Consider the following 22,632-nt stretch of genomic DNA (forward strand, 5'->3'; position numbering starts at 1 on the left):
ACAGAGCTGCCTGTAGTTCTCACTGAACCAATGTTATCCATCACTTTGCCTCTTGTAAGTAGCAGGCAATACATGAACCGTTGTGATGGGTATGTGCATCTAACCTTGGTGTTGTGCCCACAGCTCGAGGGGGTGGAACCGAAACTGTCTGACCAGGCGCAGGAACTGAACAGGCTGTGCTCTGAGCTGGTGAGACTCCTGTCTTGTTACCATGAGCAGACACTTGTTACAATCTCGTATTCCTGAGCTTGCCTACCCATTGGTAATAGAAACTCATTGTCTGTCTGTCTCTATGGCAGGGCACAACCGACCTGGAAAAACATTTAGAAATACTGGTCTTGGAGAATGATCGACTGAAGCAAGAATTAAATGGCTGCCAGCTTCAGCTGCAGCAGCTCCGGCTCTCTCTGTCTGGGTGCACTGGCTGCCAGCACAGCAAGGTAAGAGCAATCCTGAATTTATAAAGCGCCTTTCATTATCCCAGCGTGCCCAAAATTGCTTCACAGTTGAGTTATTTTGAAGTGCGGGCATTGCTATAGGAAATGAGGCAGTCAATTTGTGCACCGCACAAACCTGCAAAAAGGCCAGAATCTGATAATGGGCTGATTTATTTTCTTGAGTGATGCTGGGTGAGGGATAAACATTGTCTGAGACCCTGGGGAGGGATCCCCCTGTACTTTGAATAGTGCCATAGAATGTTTTACTGAGAGGGCAGACTGATTCTTGACTTACCATCTTATTTTAAAGACCACATTTCTGATACAGGGATAGAAACATGGATGCCATCAGTGAACCACAGCTGACCTCCAGTTTACATGGTGAACACCAAGCTGGGTACTGCTATATCTCCTGTGAACCTGTTGGGTACAGGGCACAGAGCCCTTTTTAAATTTGATCACTTGGAATATGTTGAGTGTAATGGACGCAATTATGTTATATTCATTGTCAAGACGTGAATGTTGCTGGAAAAGCTGACATCTATTCGCCATCTGTAGCTTCACTTGTGGTAGTGAGGAACTGCCTTCAGCTGCTTGAGCCCATGTGGTAAAGGTACTTTGCCAATACTGTAAGAAAAGTTAAGAAGGGAATAGTGAGGACAGATACACTCGCCCTGCTCTCTTGCAGTGTACATCATACAAATCTAGTGGAGAAATATTCTGGGTTCCTTTATTTATTCTCCAGTTGCAGGTGACGCCCAGATATTGCCTTAAAAGGAAAACTGGATACAATATACAGCACAAAAACTGGCCATTTAGTCCATGCTCGTGTTTATGCTACACTCAAATCTCCTTCCTTTCCTCATCAAAAGCTATCATCGTGACCTTCTGTTCCTTTCACCCTCATTTGCTTATCTCTAACTTTCCATTAATGCATCTACACAGTCGCAGTGAGTTCCACATTCTTGCCACCCTTTGGGTACAGCAGTTTCTTCTGAATTCCCCAATGGATTTCCTTATGACTATCCGATGGCCTCAAGTTATGCTCTTCCCCACACGTGGTAACACTCTGCATTCAGTTTTCTTAATTTTAAAGACCTCCTATTAGGTCACCCCTTAGCCAAAGAGAGACACAGCATGTTAATCCTTCCCTGATCTGTATGCCCATGTATTTCTGTTATCATTCTTGTAAATCATCTCTGCACCCTCTCCAGATGTCCTTTTTATAATATGGTAACAGAACTTGGTCGAACCAAGGCTTGATGCAGATTTATCATGACTTCTGTTGTAAGGATCTCCCTGTTTAAACCTGGTTTCTCCTGTGTGTTCCCTTTATTTTCAGTTATTTTGGCTTTTATAACTTTTGTGTCTGGAGAATCACTGGAACCTATACCTTTAAGATGGATTTCACCTTTAATTTTAAAGACAAAGAAACCCCTGGCCAGATACGATATTTAGTCTAGCCTCAGGAAACCCCCGGTGGGATGTGCAGCTTGGTCTGTCCTTATTGATGACACCTTTTGACCGACTTAACTGGCAGCCAATAAGCCGTTTTATTTTCCCAGGTCTTATCTGACTCTCGATGTTGATTGGTGGTGTCTGCTCTGGAAAGTTATTTTTCTCTGAGACTGGTCTTTTCCAAGTTAGTTTCGTTTTGGACAGAGCTGAAGAAGGTTTTTGAATTTTCTCTCTCCCTGAAAGGAGGTAAATCTTTTTCTATAGTCAGATTCACCTGTAATGTTGTTCAGTTCAGCATCTGCTACAGGCAGGCCAGTGGTTTAAAAACCCCTTAAAAAAAAATCTCAAATGAGAAACTCTTCTTATCATGGAAAGGCTGTTAGATATTCTGGGAAAGCTGGCAACAAATGAGAATTACACAGGTCTGGAGCTGTTCTTTTGGTTTAAAGCGCGGGTTAATAAAAGTGAAAGTGATTTCCTAGAGAATTTCTTACAGCCTGCGAGTTCTGATTGAATACACATGCTAGAAGATCCAAACTAACTTGTGGTTTCAACACTCTGCGCCCTGGGAGATAGTCTGCTACAATGACTTTGATATCAGCAACAAGGACACTCATCTATCTCTCTTTCCATTTCTATCCCTATCATTTTATCCCTTTCTCTTGTGTGTGTTTAGGTTGCGGTGTGACAGTAAAAGGGGCAGGGGGTAATAGATTAGCTGGCCGATACTCTATGATCATTGCATATCTCATCTCTATTGATGTTACAAATTTACAGTTCTTTTGTGTTTCACTTACAAATCTGGTGCTTGTAAGTCATTGGAGCAGTCAAGGGTCAAAGATCTCCAGCTATATACAAATTATTGGTTAATAGACTTGTGTTGGGACTCTGGGGCCTGTGGGGCTCGAATTGACTATGCACTCGCCCAGGGTGGTGCAACACTGTTTTTCAATTCTACAATATGATAGTGGCCTATCTTATTGTCTCGCCTCGGTCTATGTGGCTCCTGCAGTAATATTAAGGTAGGAATTGTAGAACAACCAACCTATCAGTGATGACAGAACAACAAAATGTGTAGAAGCCAGGATGGTCTAATCTTAGCAGGGAGCTTGGACAATGGTGTCCCCATAAGATTTGAATAATGTCCAATGTTAAGTTGAGAGTAATCTTTGTTGTTTAATGTTATTTTTCAATTTTTAATGAAATTGATATTCTGCTGAACTATTTGGAACAAGCAGGAGAGGCTATGAACAGCTACAGCATCATTGTTAGTTTTGGGGCCATAAGTGAGTTTGTGTTAAAGGATTAGGAATGTTGAAAGTACATGGATGAGGCTTGAGGAGAATCGGAGGGTGAATTGTGCAGATTCTCAGAACATGTCTAATTTACAAATTGCATGGCTACCTCACTGCGAGCATAGTCTAATCCACCTCTTGTGTCTTATGTTCAAGAACATTGGTTCACTTCCCAGGATCGTTGAACACTGATCATGTCCTGATCCGTAGCCTCTATCACTGTTCAGTTCTGCCAAGCACCTGATTGCTGAATTCAGAATGAGATCAGCAGCAGAGTTTCTGTTTACAGACCCAAGGAGGGGAAATCTGAAGGAAAGCATTTGAAAAATGAAAATGAAATGAAAATTGCTTATTGTCACAAGTAGGCTTCAAATGAAGTTACTGTGAAAAGCCCCTGGTCGCCACATTCCGGCGCCTGTTCGGGGAGGCTGTTACGGGAATTGAACCGTGCTGCTGGCCTGCCTTGGTCTGCTTTCAAAGCCAGCGATTTAGCCCTGTGCTAAACAGCCCCATTTTGTCTCCTGCCATTGTTTATTTCTCACTGGGCTACCGTTCATTGGCGCCTATGTGCTCTTGTGTGGGTCTAGAGATGCAAAGTGGTATCTGATTCTGCTATCACCTACTAGCTGTATACTTGCATTCACTGGCAGGGGTTGCTGATGAGCAGGAACACGGGCAATTTTTGTTTCTCATCCAACCAAAGTCTGGTTGTGGAAGCTAGTCGTATCACCTGCCTCACTATAAACTATAAATCAAACTTGGGGACTTTTGCGATTGGTGTTAACAAACCAACAGATCTATCGGTGTAGTGTTCTTGAGTGGAGCTTTGCTTGTCGATCTTCACTAGCAGGGAGGCTGAAGGAGTAGTTTGACTGTTTATATTGGAACAAGGGGAAAGGCTTGGCTGGTATCGGTAATGGAAAGCTTGATCAGCGTGGAACCTCACACACCGGAATATATAAAATAGGAGCTGGAGTAGGCCATTTGGCTCCTCGAGCCTGCTCCACCGTTTAATAAGATCACGGCCGAACTTTTACCTTAACTCCACTTTCTTCCCCTTGAGGACCTTACTGCCCAAATCAATCTCTGTCTTGAATGCACTCAAATGAATATCCACCGGCCTCTGAGCTAAAGATTTACAAAGATGCAATGAAAGCAGAGATGAGGATCAGATGTATTGGAGGCTGCAACCAGTAGATCATTGATCCTAGTCTTGGCAGTTGGACCCAAGTAAAATATGATGAGCATTTCCCCATACTCTGTGTTAACAATGAAGCGACTGTACTTCAACCTATTGCTACTAACACATCTGACCTTTCTGGGTTGTTGTTGGCACCTGTTTTCACTGTTGGTATCAGTGGATTCATTGTAAACGTATCTAAAATCAGAAAATATAGAAATGTGTCACAATCCCAATGGCAAATGGAGGAGGAAGAAAGCTTAACGTTTCTGAGGAACGTGTGGCAGGTTTTTCTTTTGGTGTTAAGAGTTCAAACACATTCTGTGTTCTAATCCCTGTTGCAGGAAAATGCACAGTTGCGAGAGCAAACAACTGACCTACAGCTGGAACTGGGAGAGAAGACACAGCTCCTGGCCAAACTGCAGCAGCATCTCCAAGATGTCCTTCAGGATAAGACTGAAAGGGAGGAGAGGCTGAATAAACGGATTAGGGATTGCCATCTAGCCCTGGCCAAGCAGCCCACATCATCAGTTAAGGTAAAAGTAATTGTGCTTCCAAAACAAGCTCCTCAAGGAAGTGGAGCCATTGGGTTAGAGCATCAAACTTTATGTTATGGATATGGAAGAGGTTGGGTTGGAGATTGTTAGCCTCTAATATTTTAAGGTACACAAAACATTAGCTGAAGCAACATTGAATATGTGCGTGTTAAGATCTGGAAATTAAGGGCAGCATGGTGGCGCAGTGGCTTAGCCCTGCAGCCTCACAGCGCCGAGGTCCCAGGTTCGATCCCGGCTCTGGGTCACTGTCCGTGTGGAGTTTGCACATTCTCCCCGTGTTTGCGTGGGTTTCGCCCCCACAACCCAAAGATGTGCAGAGTAGGTGGATTGGACACGCTAAATTGCCTCTTAATTGGAAAAAATGAATTGGGTACTCTAAATTTATTTTTTAAAATAAAAAAGAAGATCCGGAAATTAATTTTGTGATGCATGTGTTTGCTTCTCTCGGGACTTTATATCCATGGGAGATTCTGATTTCTGCTTCACACTTGGCTCTGTATTTCTTTTTCATTTTTAAAAGACTGGATTTGTTAACACCACAACTCTAGGGCGAACACCCCCCGCATCGGATCCACAGCAGCACCCACACTGGCTGAAGGGACATGAAACTCAGCTGGCTGTGGCAATGCTGCCCATTAATTCAGTGTTAATGCAGGTTTGGGTAAGCTTCGCACATACTGCCTGTGGACTGGAGGCTGGGATAAGGACAGTGTCGATAACTTCATTTATCGCCACCTGGGCTCACACATTTCCTGCAAGTCACCTTCTTCAGGCTGGGTCCTGTTGGTGTTAAGGGAAGTGACTGTGGGTCAGAGTCCCTTATATGCATGCAAGGATGGCATTTTAATATCTATAGCATTGAACTCATGGTGGCATTTGAACTTCGCACCAAGTGTTTGGAACTGGCAAAGAGGGAGTTTGGTTTATGGATGTGTTTTGATGACATTATTGTCTTTGTGCATATCGCATTGTGCAACTTTCAATCAGAAACAGGAGTAAGTGTTTCTAAAACTGGGATTATACCCAGATTTTCTAGAAAGAGATTAAAATATAATGAAGTTGCATTTGAATAAAGCCATTAACGTCAGGGCATCCCAAAGAAATTTATTGCATTTTGTTCTATTGAACTGTTTTAATGTAGGAAGCAAAGCAGCCCATTTGTCAATGACAAGATAACCAGTTTTAGTGATGAAAGGATAAATACTCTATCAGTCACCAGAGAAAACTCCACTGTTCCTCCCTAAAATAGTGCCATGGGATATTATATGTTCATCTGTGTTGGCATATAGGCCCTCAATGTAACTTCTCTTCTGTACCTCTGAGAATGCAGCACTCCCCTAGTGCTTACACTGGAGTGTCGGCCTGTTCAAGTCTGTACAGTGGGACTTGAACCCACAAACCTCTGACTCCAGACGTGGTTCTACCACTGAGCAGCAAACATGCCTCCAGGATGTCTGTACCCCTGGGTTTTCCACCACCCTGGTGGACACTGAGGCTTCTCTTATGTTCTAGGGTTTGTACCACCTTCTGTCGGCATGAGCTCTGTCAAAGGGCCTTTCAATAAGGGGAAATGGGAGGAAGCAGAGAACGGTGTCTGGCTTTGTCTAAACATGACTCTTGGGGGGTGTCTGACTCTCAACATAACATTTTGCCTCACAAACCCTAAGGCTTTTGTTCTATTGATTATTTTTTCTTTATTTAATTGTTATTGCTCATGAAGGCGTAGCTCTATCCAATATTACTTTATTGCCTCTGCCTCAGCAACTTTCCCTACCACCACACCAACCTCTCACCAATTAAACTCAAGTCTTTCAATAAGTTGCCAGCCTTCTAATACCTCTTGTTGCGACATGTTGATATGATCACAATGTGATTGGGTCAAGCTCTGACCTGTAGCATATGACTGTGAGCTAGTGACACATCCATGAGGATGTTTCATCTTCCATCACACTCCTCTCTTTGCCCCCTCCCATTAATCTCAGCTGCTGTTATTTTTATCCTGTCACGTAAGGAGGGCCTCGGGAGGCATTAATTTTACATCTTCACAATTTCAATAATGTACATGATCCATTTGTGGCTGAAATCCCCTGCCTACCCAGAGATTGGCGATGCTCTGTACTCTGCTCTAGGCTTCCATGTCTGTGTTGACTGGCTGGATGCAGAGATATGCATTTTGCATATTGTGCAGTTGGAAGGTAGTAAAACAGGGACAGAAATAAAAGGCAGTAAGGGGGAAAGTGTAAGGCAGAGAAGCCATAGTCAAAAATCAAAAAGGGCGACAGTACAAGGTACAGTGACTGAGGGGAGCTCAGTGAATAGGACCAGGAATACTAAAAGAAATAAAACGGGAAGTGAAAACATTAATGGTAAGCGACGCGGCAGGTTGTTACATGAAGATATGGGTTCAACAACAAGGAAAATTAGGAGAAAGGTTAAGAGGAAATATAACTTAGGCGAGGTTACTGATCGAGGTGTTAAGATTCAGAACAGTGGTAAAAAAGCCAACATAAGTGTACTTTACCTGAATGCTCGTAGTATTCGGAATAAGGTAAATGAGTTGATGGCGCAAATCATCGTGAATGACTATGATTTAGTGGCCATTACTGAAACATGGTTAAAGGATGGTCACGACTGGGAGTTAAATATCCGAGGGTATCAAACTTTTTGGAAGGACCAAGTGGATGGAAAGGGAGGTGGTGTAGCTCTGTTATTTAAGGATGACATCCGGGCAACAGTAAGGGATGACATCGGTGCTATGGAGGATAAGGTTGAATCCATTTGGGTGGAAATCAGGAATAGTAAGGCGAAAAAGTCACTGATAGGAGTAATCCATAGGCCACCAAATAGTAACATTATGGTGGGGCAGGCAATAAACAAAGAAATAACAGATGCATGTAGAAATGGTACAGCAGTTATCATGGGGGATTTTAATCTACATGTTGATTGGTTTAACCAGGTTGGTCAAGGCAGCCTTGAGGAGGGGTTTATAGAATGTATCCGCGATAGTTTCCTAGAACAGTATGTAATGGAACCTATGAGGGAACAAGCGGTCCTAGATCTGGTCCTGTGTAATGAGACAGGATTGATTCAGGATCTCATAGTTAGGGATCCTCTCGGAAGGAGCGATCACAATATGGTGGAATTTAAAATACAGATGGAGGGTGAGAAGGTAAAATCAAGCACTAGTGTTTTGTGCTTAAACAAAGGAGATTACAATGGGATGAGAGAAGAACTAGCTAAGGTAGACTGGGAGCAAAGACTTTATAGTGAAACAGTTGAGGAACAGTGGAGAACCTTCCAAGTGATTTTTCACAGTGCTCAGCAAAGGTTTATACCAACAAAAAGGAAGGACGGTAAAAAGAGGGAAAATCGACCGTGGATATCTAAGGAAATAAGGGAGAGTACCAAATTGAAGGAAAAAACATACAAAGTAGCAAAGATCAGTGGGAGACTAGAGGACTGGGAAATCTTTAGGGGGCAACAGAAAGCTACTAAAAAAGCTATAACGAAGAGTAAGATAGATTATGAGAGTAAACTTGCTCAGAATATAAAAACAGATAGTAAAAGTTTCTACAAATACATAAAACAAAAAAGAGTGGCTAAGGTAAATATTGGTCCTTTAGAGGATGAGAAGGGAGATTTAATAATGGGAGATGAGGAAATGGCTGAGGAACTGAACAGGTTTTTTGGGTCGGTCTTCACAGTGGAAGACACAAATAACATGCCAGTGACTGATGGAAATGAGGCTATGACAGGTGAGGACCTTGAGAGGATTGTTATCACCAAGGAGGTAGTTATGGGCAAGCTAATGGGGCTAAAGGTAGACAAGTCTCCTGGACCTGATGGAATGCATCCCAGAGTGCTAAAAAAGATGGCTAGGGAAATTGCAAATGCACGAGTGATAATTTACCAAAATTCACTAGACTCTGGGGTGATCCCGGCGGATTGGAAATTAGCAAACGTGACACCACTGTTTAAAAAAGGAGGTAGGCAGAAAGCTGGTAATTATAGGCCAGTGAGCTTAACTTCGGTAGTAGGGTAGATGCTGGAATCTATCATCAAGGAAGAAATAGCGAGGCATCTGGATGGAAATTGTCCCATTGGGCAGACGCAGCATGGGTTCATAAAGGGCAGGTCGTGCCTCAACTAATTTAGTGGAATTTTTTGAGGACATTAACAATGCGGTTAGATAACGGGGAGCCAATGGATGTGGCATACCTGGATTTCCAGAAAGCCTTTGACAAGGTGCCACACAAAAGGTTGTTGCATAAGATAAAGATGCATGGCATTAAGGGGAAAGAAGTAGCATGGCTAGAGGATTGGTTAATTAATAGAAAGCAAAGAGTGGGGATTAATGGGTGTTTCTCTGGTTGGCAATCAGTAGCTAGTGGTGTCCCTCAGGGATCAGTGTTGGGCCCACAACTGTTCACAATTTACAGAGATGATTTGGAGTTGGGGACCAAGGGCAATGTGTCCAAGTTTGCAGATGACACTAAGATAAGTGGTAAAGCAAAAAGTGCAGAGGATACTGGAAGCCTGCAGAGGGATTTGGATAGGCTAAGTGAATGGGCTAGGGTCTGGCAGATGGAATACAATGTTGACAAATGCGAGGTTATCCATTTTGGTAGGAATAACAGCAAAAGGGATTATTATTTAAATGATAAAATATTAAAACATGCTGCTGTGCAGAGAGACCTGGGTGTGCTAGTGCATGAGTCGCAAAAAGTCAGTTTACAGGTGCAACAGGTGATTAAGAAGGCAAATGGAATTTTGTCCTTCATTGCTAGAGGGATGGAGTTTAAGACTAGGGAGGTTCTGCTGCAATTGTATAAGGTGTTAGTGAGGCCACACCTGGAGTATTGTGTTCAGTTTTGGTCTCCTTACTTGAGAAAGGACGTACTGGCACTGGAGGGTGTGCGGAGGAGATTCACTAGGTTAATCCCAGAGCTGAAGGGGTTGGATTACGAGGAGAGGTTGAGTAGACTGGGACTGTACTCGTTGGAATTTAGAGGGATGAGGGGGGATCTTATAGAAACATATAAGATTATGAAGGGAATAGATAGGATAGATCTGCGGGCAGGTTGTTTCCACTGGCGGGTGAAAGCAGAACTAGGGGGCGTAGCCTCCGAATAAGAGGAAGTAGATTTAGGACTGAGTTTAGGAGGAACTTCTTCACCCAAAGGGTTGTGAATCTATGGAATTCCTTGCCCAGTGAAGTAGTAGAGGCTCCTTCATTAAATGTTTTTAAGATAAAGATAGATAGTTTTTTGAAGAATAAAGGGATTAAGGGTTATGGTGTTCAGGCCAGAAAGTGGAGCTGAGTCCACAAAAGATCAGCCATGATCTCATTGAATGGTGGAGCAGGCTCGAGGGGCCAGATGGCCTACTCCTGCTCCTAGTTCTTATGTTCTTATGTTTGGCCTTGAGGGTCTAGGTTTGGTGAAGATAATTCATTTTTTTTAATATACAAGTTTAGAGTTCCCAATTATTTTTTTCCAATTAAGGGGCAATTTAGCATGGCCAATCCACCTATTCTGCACATCTTTGGGTTGTGGGGGTGAAACCCATGCAGACACTGGGATAATGTGCAAACTCCACACAGGCAGTGACCCAGAGCTGGGATCGAACCCGGGTCCTCAGCGCCGTAGGCAGCATTGCTAACCACTGCACCACCATGCCGCCCCGTGAAGATAATTCATGAACCCTATTTTTAAACCATGCAGTATATTACCAAAAAAGTGGAAGTTGAGTCGCCCAGGACAAAGCAGGATTTGGAAGAAACCCAGGGCAGGAATCATTACCTTCAGGAGCAGATTGTTATCCAGAGGCGGCTGCTGGCTGAGCAGGAACAACAGCTTCAGGACTCCTGGAGAACATCAGCCCAACTCCAAGCTCAGGTAAGTCCAGGACATCATCTTTTCTGTTGCACTAGCAAAAATTGGCTATCTATTGTTACTTCAGACACTGGTGTGGCTATTCTTGAACTATAGACAACAACGTGGCGACTTACTTCAATATCTAGCTAATCTCTCAAGTAGAGTAAACGCTAACTCAGTTATACCGTGTGTATTACCTTCGATTCACTTGCATGTTCGATGCACTTTCTGTACTATTGCATTGTGTGGAAGGTTCTAGGCCTACTCCCTGGCAATGACACTTGCTCTAAACTGCAGATCATGATGTATGAAGCAGAACTTGAGCGGACACGTGGGGAGTTGCTGGAGGCATTTCAAGCAATGGAGGATGAGAAGAACCAGGCCATTGAGGAGGTCTTCCTGCAAGCCCGAACTGAAATGAAAACAGTGCATGAGAATCTTAATGGTAGGTGATGCAGAAGAGGCAGTGCTGGGCTGGCACAACGTGTAGGCATTTACTGAGATCTGTGAGCAAAATATGAATAGTAATGAGTGTAACACGCCTTAGCCCATCTGCTGTGTGTGAGATCTTTGTAGGAATGTCTGCGAAGCAGGGTCAGATTGGAGTTGGAGCACATCAGGGAGGTAGTGAGTGAAGTCCCAATGTGAGGTCAACCTGATGAATGTCGATGCTGGACCGTGGGGAAAACCGAGACCGTGGGGAAAGCTGAGGGACTTTCCACTGTGTTGAACTTGTCACCTTATCCTGCAGGTGTTCGAATGAACCTCCTCTCCATTCAGCCTGCCCTAAAAACGCTGACCAGTGATTACAACTGCTTAAAAAATCACGCCCGGGATTTTCCATGTTTGCTACAGGATGCTGTCAACCAGACAAAGAGGGAGGTGAGCTGCTTTCCTTCAAAATATTGCAACATTCACTAAGGAGGTGAAGTGGGGAAGTGGGTGTGTCACCATAGTGTGAGAATACAGGAGGCTCATTTGCTGATGGTCAGTGCAGCCTGCGAATGATAAAGGACTGATCTTTTTTTTTTAATTTTAGAATACCCAATTATTTTTTTCCAATTAAGGGACAATTTAGTGTGGCAAATCCACCTAACCTGCACATCTTTGGTTGTGGGGGTGAAACGTACGCAGACATGGGGAGAATGTGCAAATTACAGACGGAGAGTGGCCCAAGGCCGGGATTCGAACCCGGGTCCTCAGCGCCGCAGTCCCAGCGCTAACCACTGTGCCACATGCCGCCGTCGGACTGACCATCTTTATGGTCCACCTGCCGTGCTGGTAACCTAGTGTAGCGGCCATATTTCTGTAAGGTCACGCTACTTGGCAAAGGAGATTGTGTTAACTTACCTTTGTGGACTGATAGGTTGCCATGTTTTCTACACTACAACATTGTGGTGGTATGTATTAGGGGTAATACGGTACACCACGTGTCGACAGGCTATTGGTGGAGGGATGCCAGGTCCTGATAGGATCTGCCACCTATTGGACTCCACCCAGAAATGCCGGTATAAGAACCCAGCTTTTCCCTAGTGGGATAAAGTTCTGCTTAATAAAGCCTTCAATTGACATTACCTGAACCTGCCACGCGTCATATTGACGGTGCTACAAACATCGACTTCACTTCAGCTGTAAAACACTTTGGAGCATCCTGAAGTTATGAAAGGCACTAAATAAATACAAGTCTTTTCTTTCTAGATCTACCAGGCAGTGGAGGAAGTGCAGAAAACAAATCAGGATCTGCTGCGCAAATACAAGAGAGAGATGCAGCTACGGAAGAAGTGTCACAATGAGCTGGTACGGCTGCGAGGTGAGTCCATTCTCAAAGGTACTTGGAGCTCTTCGTTCATCAGCTCTTCACAGAATCATAGGATGCTACAGTGCAAAAGGAGGCCATTCAGCCCATCGAGTCTGCACAGACCCTCCGAAGGTGCACCCCACCCAGGCCCACCTACCCTTTTTGGGGCACTAAGAGGCAATTTATCATGATCAATCCACCCAATCGGCTCATCTTTGGACTGTGGGCGGAAATCGGAGCACCCGGTAGAAACTCATGCAGACACTGGGAGAACGTGCAAACTCCACACAGAAAATCACCCAAGGTCGGAATTCAACCTGGGTCCCTGGCACTGTGAGGCAGCAGTGCTAACCGCTGTGCCATCATGCCGCTTCTTGTATAATTACTGTGGGTAGGAGACCATCTGTCTGAATCTAGCATTGAAGGGCCTGCGGTGCTGCTATGAGAAGGCAGACTGTTGTTAAGAGCTGACTTAACTCCCTGGACACCTCTTAATCCATTCCTTTGACACCTTCCTGCTCTTTCTTCAGGGAATATCCGTGTGTTGTGCAGGGTTCGGCCTGTAAACCAGGATGATGGCACTGGGCTTGAAACCAGAAATATAATTTCCTTCGACAGTGATGATGAGTCAGTTCTGTATGTGTCACACCGTGGCAAAATCTCCATGTTCGAGCTGGATAAAGTCTTCCAACCACATGCAGTGCAGACAGATGTAAGTGATTGGATCTTGAGGACTGACCTGTGATTCAGGAATCTTGTGCTCGGCTGTAAGCTCTGTGGTTAGTAAAAGAGCCAAGTAGTAAGAGAAGAGGCCAGTTTATAGGAATTGTGAGATGAGAAAAACCAAGGTTCAGCTAGTTGACTTTCTACCATCATGTTATTCACGTGATACGATTAATTGGTCTTTATTTCTAAGTCAATGTAGAATTATTGATGTGAAGAAAACTTCAGTTCTTAATTTTTTTCAGATGGGTTTTTTAGCTAAGATCCACTATCTAGTATGAATTTATTTTTATCAGTTTCTCCCCTGAGAATGAAGGGCATGTAAAATGATACCCTATGCACTGTGCAACATTGTTTCCTCTGGGCCACTCCCTGTTTCCTGTCGCGTTTTTGTGGCAAAATAGCTCCAGTTTCTTGGGTGTTTAGTGTCAGTAATCTATTTAGCCAGTTGTGTGGGTTTTTTCATGCTTGATCTTGACTCCTTAAAATGTAGTTTTGTTAGGACAATTGTAATTTCTCCACTGAAGAATCATGATTGATATTCCTCCAAAGCTTCTCAGTGCTTACTGTGAAATCTTGCTTTATGTAAAATAGCTACCGAATTTGCTGATGCAACAATGGGTAAAGTAATTCATTTGGGGAGGGAAATATGCCATCCTTCCCTGTCTGGCCTACATGTGACTCCGGATCCACAACAATGTGTTGTATCTTAAATACCCTCTGAAATGGCCCAGCCAGCTACTCAGTTCGAGGACAATTAGGGTTGGGCAACAAATGCTGGTCCAGCCAGCAATGCTCACATCCCGTGAATGAATTTTTAAGAAAATCCTCTTGGTATTTCTGATAGTAGTGAGATGCACCGTAAATGCGAGTCTTTGCATGGACTGATTTTACACAGTAGTAAGATCACGAATGGTTTTGAGTAGGAAGTGCTGGTTAAAATGAACCATTCAACAAGTCAAAGATCCCAACTCTCCCAAACACTGTCCAGTCTCTGGCTGAGCGGGTGGCATTTGTGTTGGCTCAGTTTGTGCTTCCTGGATCAGCTGCTTTGGATGTATTCAACTTCCTCTCCAATAGTCTGGACTTTGCTGAAAATTCACATTGTTTGGGCTCATCCTGCCTCTTTGTGAGTTGGTGTCCAACTCGTGCAAGTCAATTGAGGTTCTTCTCTTAATCCTCAAATGTAGGTTTGAATCTCTCAGGCCAGCGGGTGGGAAAAGTAATGAAAACAGAAAATCTGGAAAGACTCAGCAGGTCTGGCAGCACTTGTGGAGGGAGAAAGAATCCTCTTCTTCACCAGCTGCAGTATTTTGCTTTTATTTTAATGAGGAAAGTAAACTTGCAACTCTGCTTTGTTATGAAGGTTGATTAGATGAACATCCAGACTTGGATCTTGTAAATCCTTTGAGCTACTGTCAGAATTCTAAATATTACTTTTGTCTTGTTATTTTAACCCACAGATATTCCAAGAGGTCCAGGCCCTTATCACATCTTGTATTGATGGATACAATGTCTGCATATTTGCTTATGGACAGACTGGTTCTGGCAAGACGTATACTATGGAGGTAGCGTTGTTAATGAGTCTTGTGGTTTCTTTCTAAATGGATAAATGCTTCTTTTAAACTGGCCTGCTTTTCCAATTCTGTTTGCATAAACACTTTACAAACATTGCAATGTTACATTAGCTGATGTGAAGGACGAGGATATCCCATGGCTTCATGACCAACTGTAACTTCCCTGGCAAGGTGCACCAACTCTTGGGGATCATTAACTCCAGAACTAGCACAAACCTGAGCTTGCTAATTGGCTTCTATGGTCTCAGTTAAACTTCTGGAAGGAGCCTGCTATTTTCAGGTGCCTCTTCAAAAGGGTCTTCCAAGCCCTTTCATTAACAAGAACGCTGGAATAATCCGAGTTCTGAACAGCAGTCTTTGCTCCAGGGTGTCCAATGTTGTCCTGTTCAACAGTGTCCATGTTTCATACCGGAGTGTAAATTTTATATAAAATCTAGGTTTTCTGCTTGATCATGGGATTTCCTTCTTTCTGTACTTTCCTGTCTCGGCTGTCTTGTCAGTAAATTCCGCCCAATCTGTGGGGTGCGGGAAGATGTATCTTTTCCCTGCCAGGTGCACGCACACATTTAACATTGATGTGCAACCTGAATTTCTGCAGGGTTCACCGGAAGACCCTGGAATTAACCAGCGGGCTCTGCGGCTCTTGTTTGGTGAAGTGGCGGAGAGGTCAACAGACTGGGACCTGACCATCACTGTCAGCATGGCGGAGATCTACAACGAAACCCTCAGGTACGTGCACCTGAGCACTGTTTGGACTCCAGCAGTTTCGGGCACTACCGCGCAATGGAGAACTGCTGACCACATGTTGACTCATTACAATTCAGGGATAATCTACGAATGTGGCTGCTAATAGTAGTATTTTCTCTTTTTATAGAGACCTGCTGGGGTCTGACTCCCAGAAGATTGAGGATCTAACTATGAGGTTACTAATACTTGCACTCTGGTGGGAGGTGCATGGGTGGTGATTGGTACAACGCTTTAGCATGGCTGTAGAGCTTAAAAGAAAAACTGTGGGTCTTTCTAATTCAGTTTTCCAAACTGTTTAGCTGCATCTTCTGTGTCTATTCCTTGCTGTCCTCAGGGGGCTACTTTAATCCCCATTTCCTTCGCTTACTATTTTGAAGACCCATCTGTAGCTGCAGCCACTGACTGGAAGCTTGGGTCACTGGATTTCTTGGTTGGCCTTGTTGCAAAATCCCCACTCCCTCCGTACCATTTGAAAGTTCGAGTGCCGGTGATGAAAACTGATGTAACATGGTCACACTAAATGGGGGTAAGCCCCTAGTGTTTCTGGCCCAGCATTAGTTTCTTTTGGTATTGCTCCAGAATCTGCACCAACTGAATCCGTTAGTGACCCAGAAGAGAAATTATTCTCCTGTCTTTTCTCCTCTCTATAGGAGGTTAACCACCTTTCTCCATGTTAGGATCTAGATAGTTGTTGCAAGAGATTTGTTCACTTTGGGAAGTCTATGCAAACATCAACTTTCCAGTAAAGGTATGAGTGGGTGTCTTTGAGGAGCAGGATTCCCTGCAGTCATGTTCCCTCCCACCAAGCCCCAGATATACTTGAACACCGCTGTAGCACTCCCATGACTGCCCAGATCAGGTGACACCAGAGAGAACAATCGCCAAACCTGGCACATTCTTAGTCTTTATGGCTTCATCCCATATCTAAAAGGTGCTTTTCTCCTCACTGGTCGGAGGGAGCCCAATCCGACCAGTTTCATTTCCCTGGGAACTGGTCCAACTCTCCTGCTTTCTTCAGCCTAAAAGGTGAGCGTTTCTCCACTCTTATCTTCCCTAGTTCTTTCTACTTCAACCCTCTCCTGCAGCTGCGTTGACCTTTGATCTTCAAATTTCAGCAAACTTCTTCGCTGTCGATGCCTGAAGATGATAAATCCGGGTCTGGATCGTGCCAGGGCTGGCATGCGCTAATCGTGGAATTTAAAAGAATGGGTTGTAGTTGATCCGTCGCTGCTTCTGCAATTCTGTTTGCTTGTTAGCAGATACCTTTGTTGTACGTAACCAACTGTTTCCCTCCAGTGATGCAACCTGTTTCAATACTGACCTGGTTGTGAGGTCATTCAGCTCCATATCAGCGAAGATGTGGTCAATACTTCCTGAAATCGACACAGCACATTAACAATCAAACGTGAACAATTTTCAAAAGTAGTGTCTGGAGCCATCAAAATTATCTCCTTTTTTTTAAATGTAAAGACCCAGGTGCCATGTAGGTTAGATGTGGAATAAAGCTAAGTCTCATCAGATACTCTTCTGCAAGTTAGCATGAGATGTAAGGTTTCCTGAGGTGTTCGAGTTGGTGCAGAGCTGGTGCTTTGGTCAAATAGTTGAAGGTTCTTTTTGATCACCTTCGACAATGAAGTGTTGAGAAAAGGGAATCCATTGTAATATCCAAAGACAGTAAATATAACAATTTCACGACAATTGATCTGTTGAACAGTTTGAAGGAAATGGTATTTTTCCTCAATTCTTTTAATGACAAAACAGGTTTCATTTTCTTATAATGAAGCAAAAATTGCAGTTGAATTTCTGTACAAAGGAGGGGACCAGATAATAACGCAAACCATCAATTAAATAAAGGCAGCATGGTAGCATAGAGGTAGCACTATGGCTTCAGAGCGCCAGGGTCCCAGGTTCAATTCCCGGCTTGGGACACTGTCTGTGCGGAGTCTCCACGTTCTCCCTGTGTCTGCGTGGGTTTCCTCCGGGTGCTCCAGTTTCCTCCCACAAGTCCCGAAAGACATGCTATTAGGTAATTTGGACATTCTGAATTCTCCCTCTGTGTACCCGAACAGGCACTGGAATGTGGCGACTAGGGGATTTTCACAGTACCTTCATTGCAGTGTTAATGTAAGCCTACTTGTGACAATAAAGATTATTATTATTATTATTAAAAATAGTCTTTGCTCTTGAAAATAAATGAACATTTAATGGATGACTTCCAAAATATAACCTGAACCAAGCTGCTGCTTTAGCTGAAGCCTTCGTGATGACACCCCCTGGACCTTTGTGTAAGTATATAGATTCTGAGCCAGACCGAGCACTTTGGCTGTTTGATGATGGACGTTCTCTTGGGGCTCTTCACCCTCCCTCACTGGTAGCGCATTCAGATCAGAGTTTTCAGGTTGCAGCTGCCGAGGTTTGATTTAATGGCTCCACTCTATGCAGAGAAAGTTCACTAGGCTGATTCCTGGGGTGGAGAGGTTGTCTTATGGGGAAAGGTGGAACAGGTTGGGCCTATACCCATCGAATAGGAGAATGTGACCTTATTGAACCATATAAGATTCTGATCTTGTATGGCAGGGTAGGTGCTGATAGGATGTTCTCCCTCGTAGAAGAGTCTAAAACAAGAGGGCTGTTTAAAAATAAGGGGTCTCCCATTTAAGACAGAGATGAGGAGGAATTTCTTCTGAAGGTCATTGGTCTTTGGAATTCTCTTCCCCTCCCAAAAATCGTTAATTATTTCCTAATGTCTATTTGCAAATGAAGCCTTGGATTCTCTCAAACAATTATTTTTAAATTGCACTTTTCTGAGCACGGGGTTCCATGTAATTGCTGCACCCACAGTCTCCCTGCTGTCTGGTCTTTGGTACTGCTCTGTGGCTGTTGATGTTGTCTTTTCCTTCTTGTGGTTGTACGTCTGGTGCTGAGGCAGTTGGAATCATAGATGATGGTGGTCCTGTTGCTGAGGCCACAAGACCCAACTTCTTGTTTACTTTACAGGAACTTGTTGGCGAAAGACCCCAATGAGAAGCTGGAGATAAAGCTGAGCCCTGATGGCAGTGGCCAGCTCTATGTCCCAGGTCTGATTCAGATCAGGGTGCAAAGTGTGGATGACATCAATAAGGTGAGATTCCCCCCCCCCCCCCCCCCCCCCCCCCCCCCTCATTGTCTGTTGTTGTGTTGTATGGGGAGAAGGGCTGAGCAGGTTTGCAGTGGGAGATTAGAATGGAGGTAAAAGGGCTGGGTCATTTATCTTGACCTAATGACTTTGTGTGTGGACTGCGTTTCTGTTATTGCCCAGGAATGCTGGCCACTTGGTGCCTGAAGATCTGATGCTGTTTCCTGGGAAATACATTTGAGAAATCGGGATCTTTGCGAGGTAGGCACTGAGGTCTGTCACTCTCTTCCATCAGGTTTTTGAACTTGGACGTGTGAATCGTGCGACAGATTTTACAAATGTGAACGAACGAAGCTCTCGGTCTCATGCTCTGCTTATAGTCTCCGTTAGTGGGATAAACCTCACCTCTGGAGTCAGAACGACAGGTAGGATCTGGGTGCAACAAAGGGATGTAATTATACTGAGGCTGCTCGTGTCAGTGTGAGCTAGTCTTTTATACATTTCTGTAGCTTTGATCTACCTAATTCACGAAATGCATTCATCAGCCCCGAGACTGTTTCTCTGATTTCTGTCCGTGCAATCAGCTTTGTTCATTTTAAAGTAATGTTTAGTTTATAAGATGGGTGGAATAAAAAAACAAAGGAATTGCTTGCAATAAAAAGTTGGCAGTACAACTAGTTTACCTAGTTTGTCTTCTGCCATTCTGATAGTCACTTGATACAGTGATAACAGAGTTGCTGACTACTCCTTACGATGGTCACCTGTATTGGGAGGAAAGGCACAGTTGAGGTGAGATGTAATGGAAGTAGCAGAACTGTGGGAGCTTGATAACGAGGGAGATTCTAACAGTTCAAACTACTTTAATTCATTCATGAAGTGTGAGTCATTAATTATTATCCATTCTTAATTGACCTTGAGTAGTTGGTCACCTTCTTGAACCACTGCAGTCTGTGTTGTCAGAACACTTCCAGGATTATCATAGAATTTACATTGCAGATGGAGGCAGTTGGGCCCATCAAGTCTACACCGGCCCATGAAAGAGCACCCTACCTAGGCCCACACCTCCACCCTATCTCTGAACCCAGCTAATGTTTTGGACACTACGGGCCATTTAGCGTGACCAATCTACCTAACCCGCACATCTTTGGACTGTGGGATGAAACCGGAGCACCCGGAGGGAACCCACCGACACAGGGAGAACATGCAGACTCCGCACACACAGTGACCCAAACCAGGAATCGAACCCGGGTCCCTGGCGCTGTGAAGCAACAGTGCTTCCCATTGTGTAACCGTGCCACCCCAATTGTTAAGATGGGAGTTGCAAGATCTTGATCCAGCAACAGTGAAGGAATGACAATCTAGTTCCTATTCAGGATGCTGTGTGACTTGGAGAGAAACTTGCAGGTGATTGTTTCCACGCACCTGCTACCCTTGTCCTTCTAGGTGGCCCAGAAGGAGCCTTGATGAGCTGCTGCAGTACATCTTGTAAATGGTACACCCTGCTGCCACTGTGTGTTAGTGGTGGATGGGGTGCCAATGGTGTGAGGACTGATTATCAGTGAATGAAGGTCTGGTCTAACAGAATTAGAATTTAGAAGCTGATAACTGGGCCACAAATTGATCCCTCTTCCTGTCTGAACATGTGCGTCGTGAGTTTTTCACCATCTTAAACCACACTTTCTTTTTTTTCAGGTAAATTAAACCTGGTAGACCTGGCTGGGTCTGAACGTGTTGGTAAATCAGGTGCAGAGGGACCCCGACTGAGAGAAGCTCAGAATATTAACAAGTCCTTGTTGGCCCTTGGTGATGTCATCTGTGCACTGCGTTCCAAGCAACCTTATATTCCTTTCCGAAATTCCAAACTGACTTACCTGCTGCAAGACTCCCTCAGTGGGGACAGCAAAACTCTCATGATGGTCCAGGTGAGATTCCGTCCTTCTCGCTTTATCAAATTGTTCCTAGGACTTGGACTTGCTGAAGCCTCAACTGGGGAGAAGTGTCTCCGTGCATCAGGTACCAGTGGGAAAATGGAGGGGAGTGGTGGGGATAGGGCGAGTGTAGCGAAATCATGTTCATAGATTATCATAGAATTTACAGTGCAGAATAGGCCGCTCTATTCCTTCGTCGTCTTCTTGCAAGAGCACAGCACCTACATCACTCACAACGACAGCCTTCACCTGAGGAAGGAGCTGCACTCCGAAAGCTAATGATTCGAAACAAACCTGTTGGACTCTAACCTGGTGTTGTAAGCCTTCTTACCTTGTCTGATTATACCATTGCTTTCCGAATGCCGTGCTATGAAATCCCTGATTATAGAATTTACAGTGCAGAATGAGGCCATTCGGCCCATCGAGTCTGCACCAGCTCTTTGAAAGAGCACCCCACCCAAGGTCAACACCTCCACCCTATCCCCATAACCCAGTAACCCCACCCAACACTAAGGGCAATTTTGGACACTAAGGGCAATTTATCATGGTCAATCCACCTAACCTGCACATCTTTGGACTGTGGGAGGAAACCGGAGCACCCGGAGGAAACCCACGCACACACGGGGAGGATGTGCAGACTCCGCACAGACAGTGACCCGAGCCGGAATCGAACCTGGGACCCTGGAGCTGTGAAGCAATTGTGCTATCCACAATGCTACCGTGTTGGCCCTTGCTGCTTTCTTGCAATTTGGTGGTTGGTGGTGTGTCGATGCCATGTAAGTAGAAAGAAGAGTATGGGACAGATACAGTTGTAAGGCACATGAACTGAGCTCATGCATGTTAATTTTAAGGAAAGTTAATAGTTGAAAACCTTGGCGTTGATTCTGCTGTTGGATGATTAGCTTGTGTTGGGTTTGATTGTTTTTGTGTCTTTACATTCTCTTCCCTTGGGGAAACAGGTGTGAAGTAATGGAAGGATCCATAGCATTGCATAATTAACGAAGATTCACAGGCTAATAACAGTCTGACCACGGTGTGAGCATGGTCATAATCACCTTTGCATCAGTTGATAGGGTGGTCCTTCGATACCAGGTGGAGGGAGGGGGGTGGGGGAATCACCTTTACATCCGTTGATAGGGTGGTCCGTTATATACCTGGGGAGGGGGGCGGGGGGGGGGCACCTCAACCCACCTGAAGCAAGTATCCTGCTGGATGTTGAATTCAGAGACATAGCTCTCCACTTGGGGTAGGTAGCGCAACAACAACAGACCAAGTAACTTACCTTATCATTACGGTTAGAAGTATCTCTAGTTCATTAATGTTGCGCCGTAAACTGGATAGTGTTTTACTTTCCAATTGGCAGTTTACCTGTTAATAGAAGTGGAGATAGACGGTTTTCTGCAACTCTTCACAATAGTCTGTGAGAGAGCTTAGAGTATTTAGTTAGTTGTGTTTTGGTTTTGTTAACTGTAGGTTTTGGGAGAGGGTATTGTTTTTTTACTGTTTCAGTTGGCATTGTTGAGGTGGAGGCAGGGAGGGGTTTTAGTGTCAGTTCGCTGAATCTGACTTGGCTGGGTGGCCGTCTTGGGTGGATTTCTTTACCTTTTCAGTGTCCCCTGTTTGATATTTCTCTTTGGGAATGGCTGACTCCAGATTAAATGGTGGGAGATTGCCAATTCCTTTGGAACGTTCGGATGGCCCAGCAAAACGTTCGGGGGCATTCACACATTCAAGAGCCTAAACTCCAATGTTGTCGCCTTGAAAACCTGCTTGCATGTCAAGGAGCAGGCCAGGTTACCTAAGCCTTGGGCTTTTCACTCCAGTTTTAATGGCAGGGCCAGGGGCACAGCAATTTTAATTAATAAGAGAGTTCAATTCTCCTCCTCTCCGATTATAGTCGACCCCAATGGTCATTACATTTCGTGTGTGGCTACCTGGTGA

At 44.4% G+C, this 22,632-nt stretch overlaps 1 protein-coding gene across 8 annotated transcripts in view; it reads left to right on the forward strand.

The window, feature by feature from the left end:
- Nucleotides 1-22,632, forward strand: part of kifc3 (kinesin family member C3) — a 73,149-nt gene that overhangs the window by 35,901 nt on the left and 14,616 nt on the right. For 7 of the 8 annotated variants that reach the window (XM_072518511.1, XM_072518515.1, XM_072518513.1 and 4 more), the window contains 14 exons: nucleotides 124-189; nucleotides 300-440; nucleotides 4,715-4,906; nucleotides 10,651-10,824; nucleotides 11,101-11,248; nucleotides 11,555-11,685; nucleotides 12,502-12,613; nucleotides 13,132-13,313; nucleotides 14,788-14,892; nucleotides 15,500-15,630; nucleotides 15,776-15,823; nucleotides 18,646-18,769; nucleotides 19,059-19,188; nucleotides 20,456-20,685. In XM_072518511.1, coding sequence (XP_072374612.1) covers nucleotides 124-189; nucleotides 300-440; nucleotides 4,715-4,906; nucleotides 10,651-10,824; nucleotides 11,101-11,248; nucleotides 11,555-11,685; nucleotides 12,502-12,613; nucleotides 13,132-13,313; nucleotides 14,788-14,892; nucleotides 15,500-15,630; nucleotides 15,776-15,823; nucleotides 18,646-18,769; nucleotides 19,059-19,188; nucleotides 20,456-20,685 — 1,914 coding nt within the window. The remainder of the gene's footprint in view (nucleotides 1-123; nucleotides 190-299; nucleotides 441-4,714; nucleotides 4,907-10,650; nucleotides 10,825-11,100; nucleotides 11,249-11,554; nucleotides 11,686-12,501; nucleotides 12,614-13,131; nucleotides 13,314-14,787; nucleotides 14,893-15,499; nucleotides 15,631-15,775; nucleotides 15,824-18,645; nucleotides 18,770-19,058; nucleotides 19,189-20,455; nucleotides 20,686-22,632) is intronic. The other variant, XM_072518518.1, reaches the window with a different exon arrangement.

This window comes from Scyliorhinus torazame, chromosome 10 (assembly GCF_047496885.1).
Source record: "Scyliorhinus torazame isolate Kashiwa2021f chromosome 10, sScyTor2.1, whole genome shotgun sequence".
Lineage (NCBI taxonomy): Eukaryota > Metazoa > Chordata > Chondrichthyes > Carcharhiniformes > Scyliorhinidae > Scyliorhinus > Scyliorhinus torazame.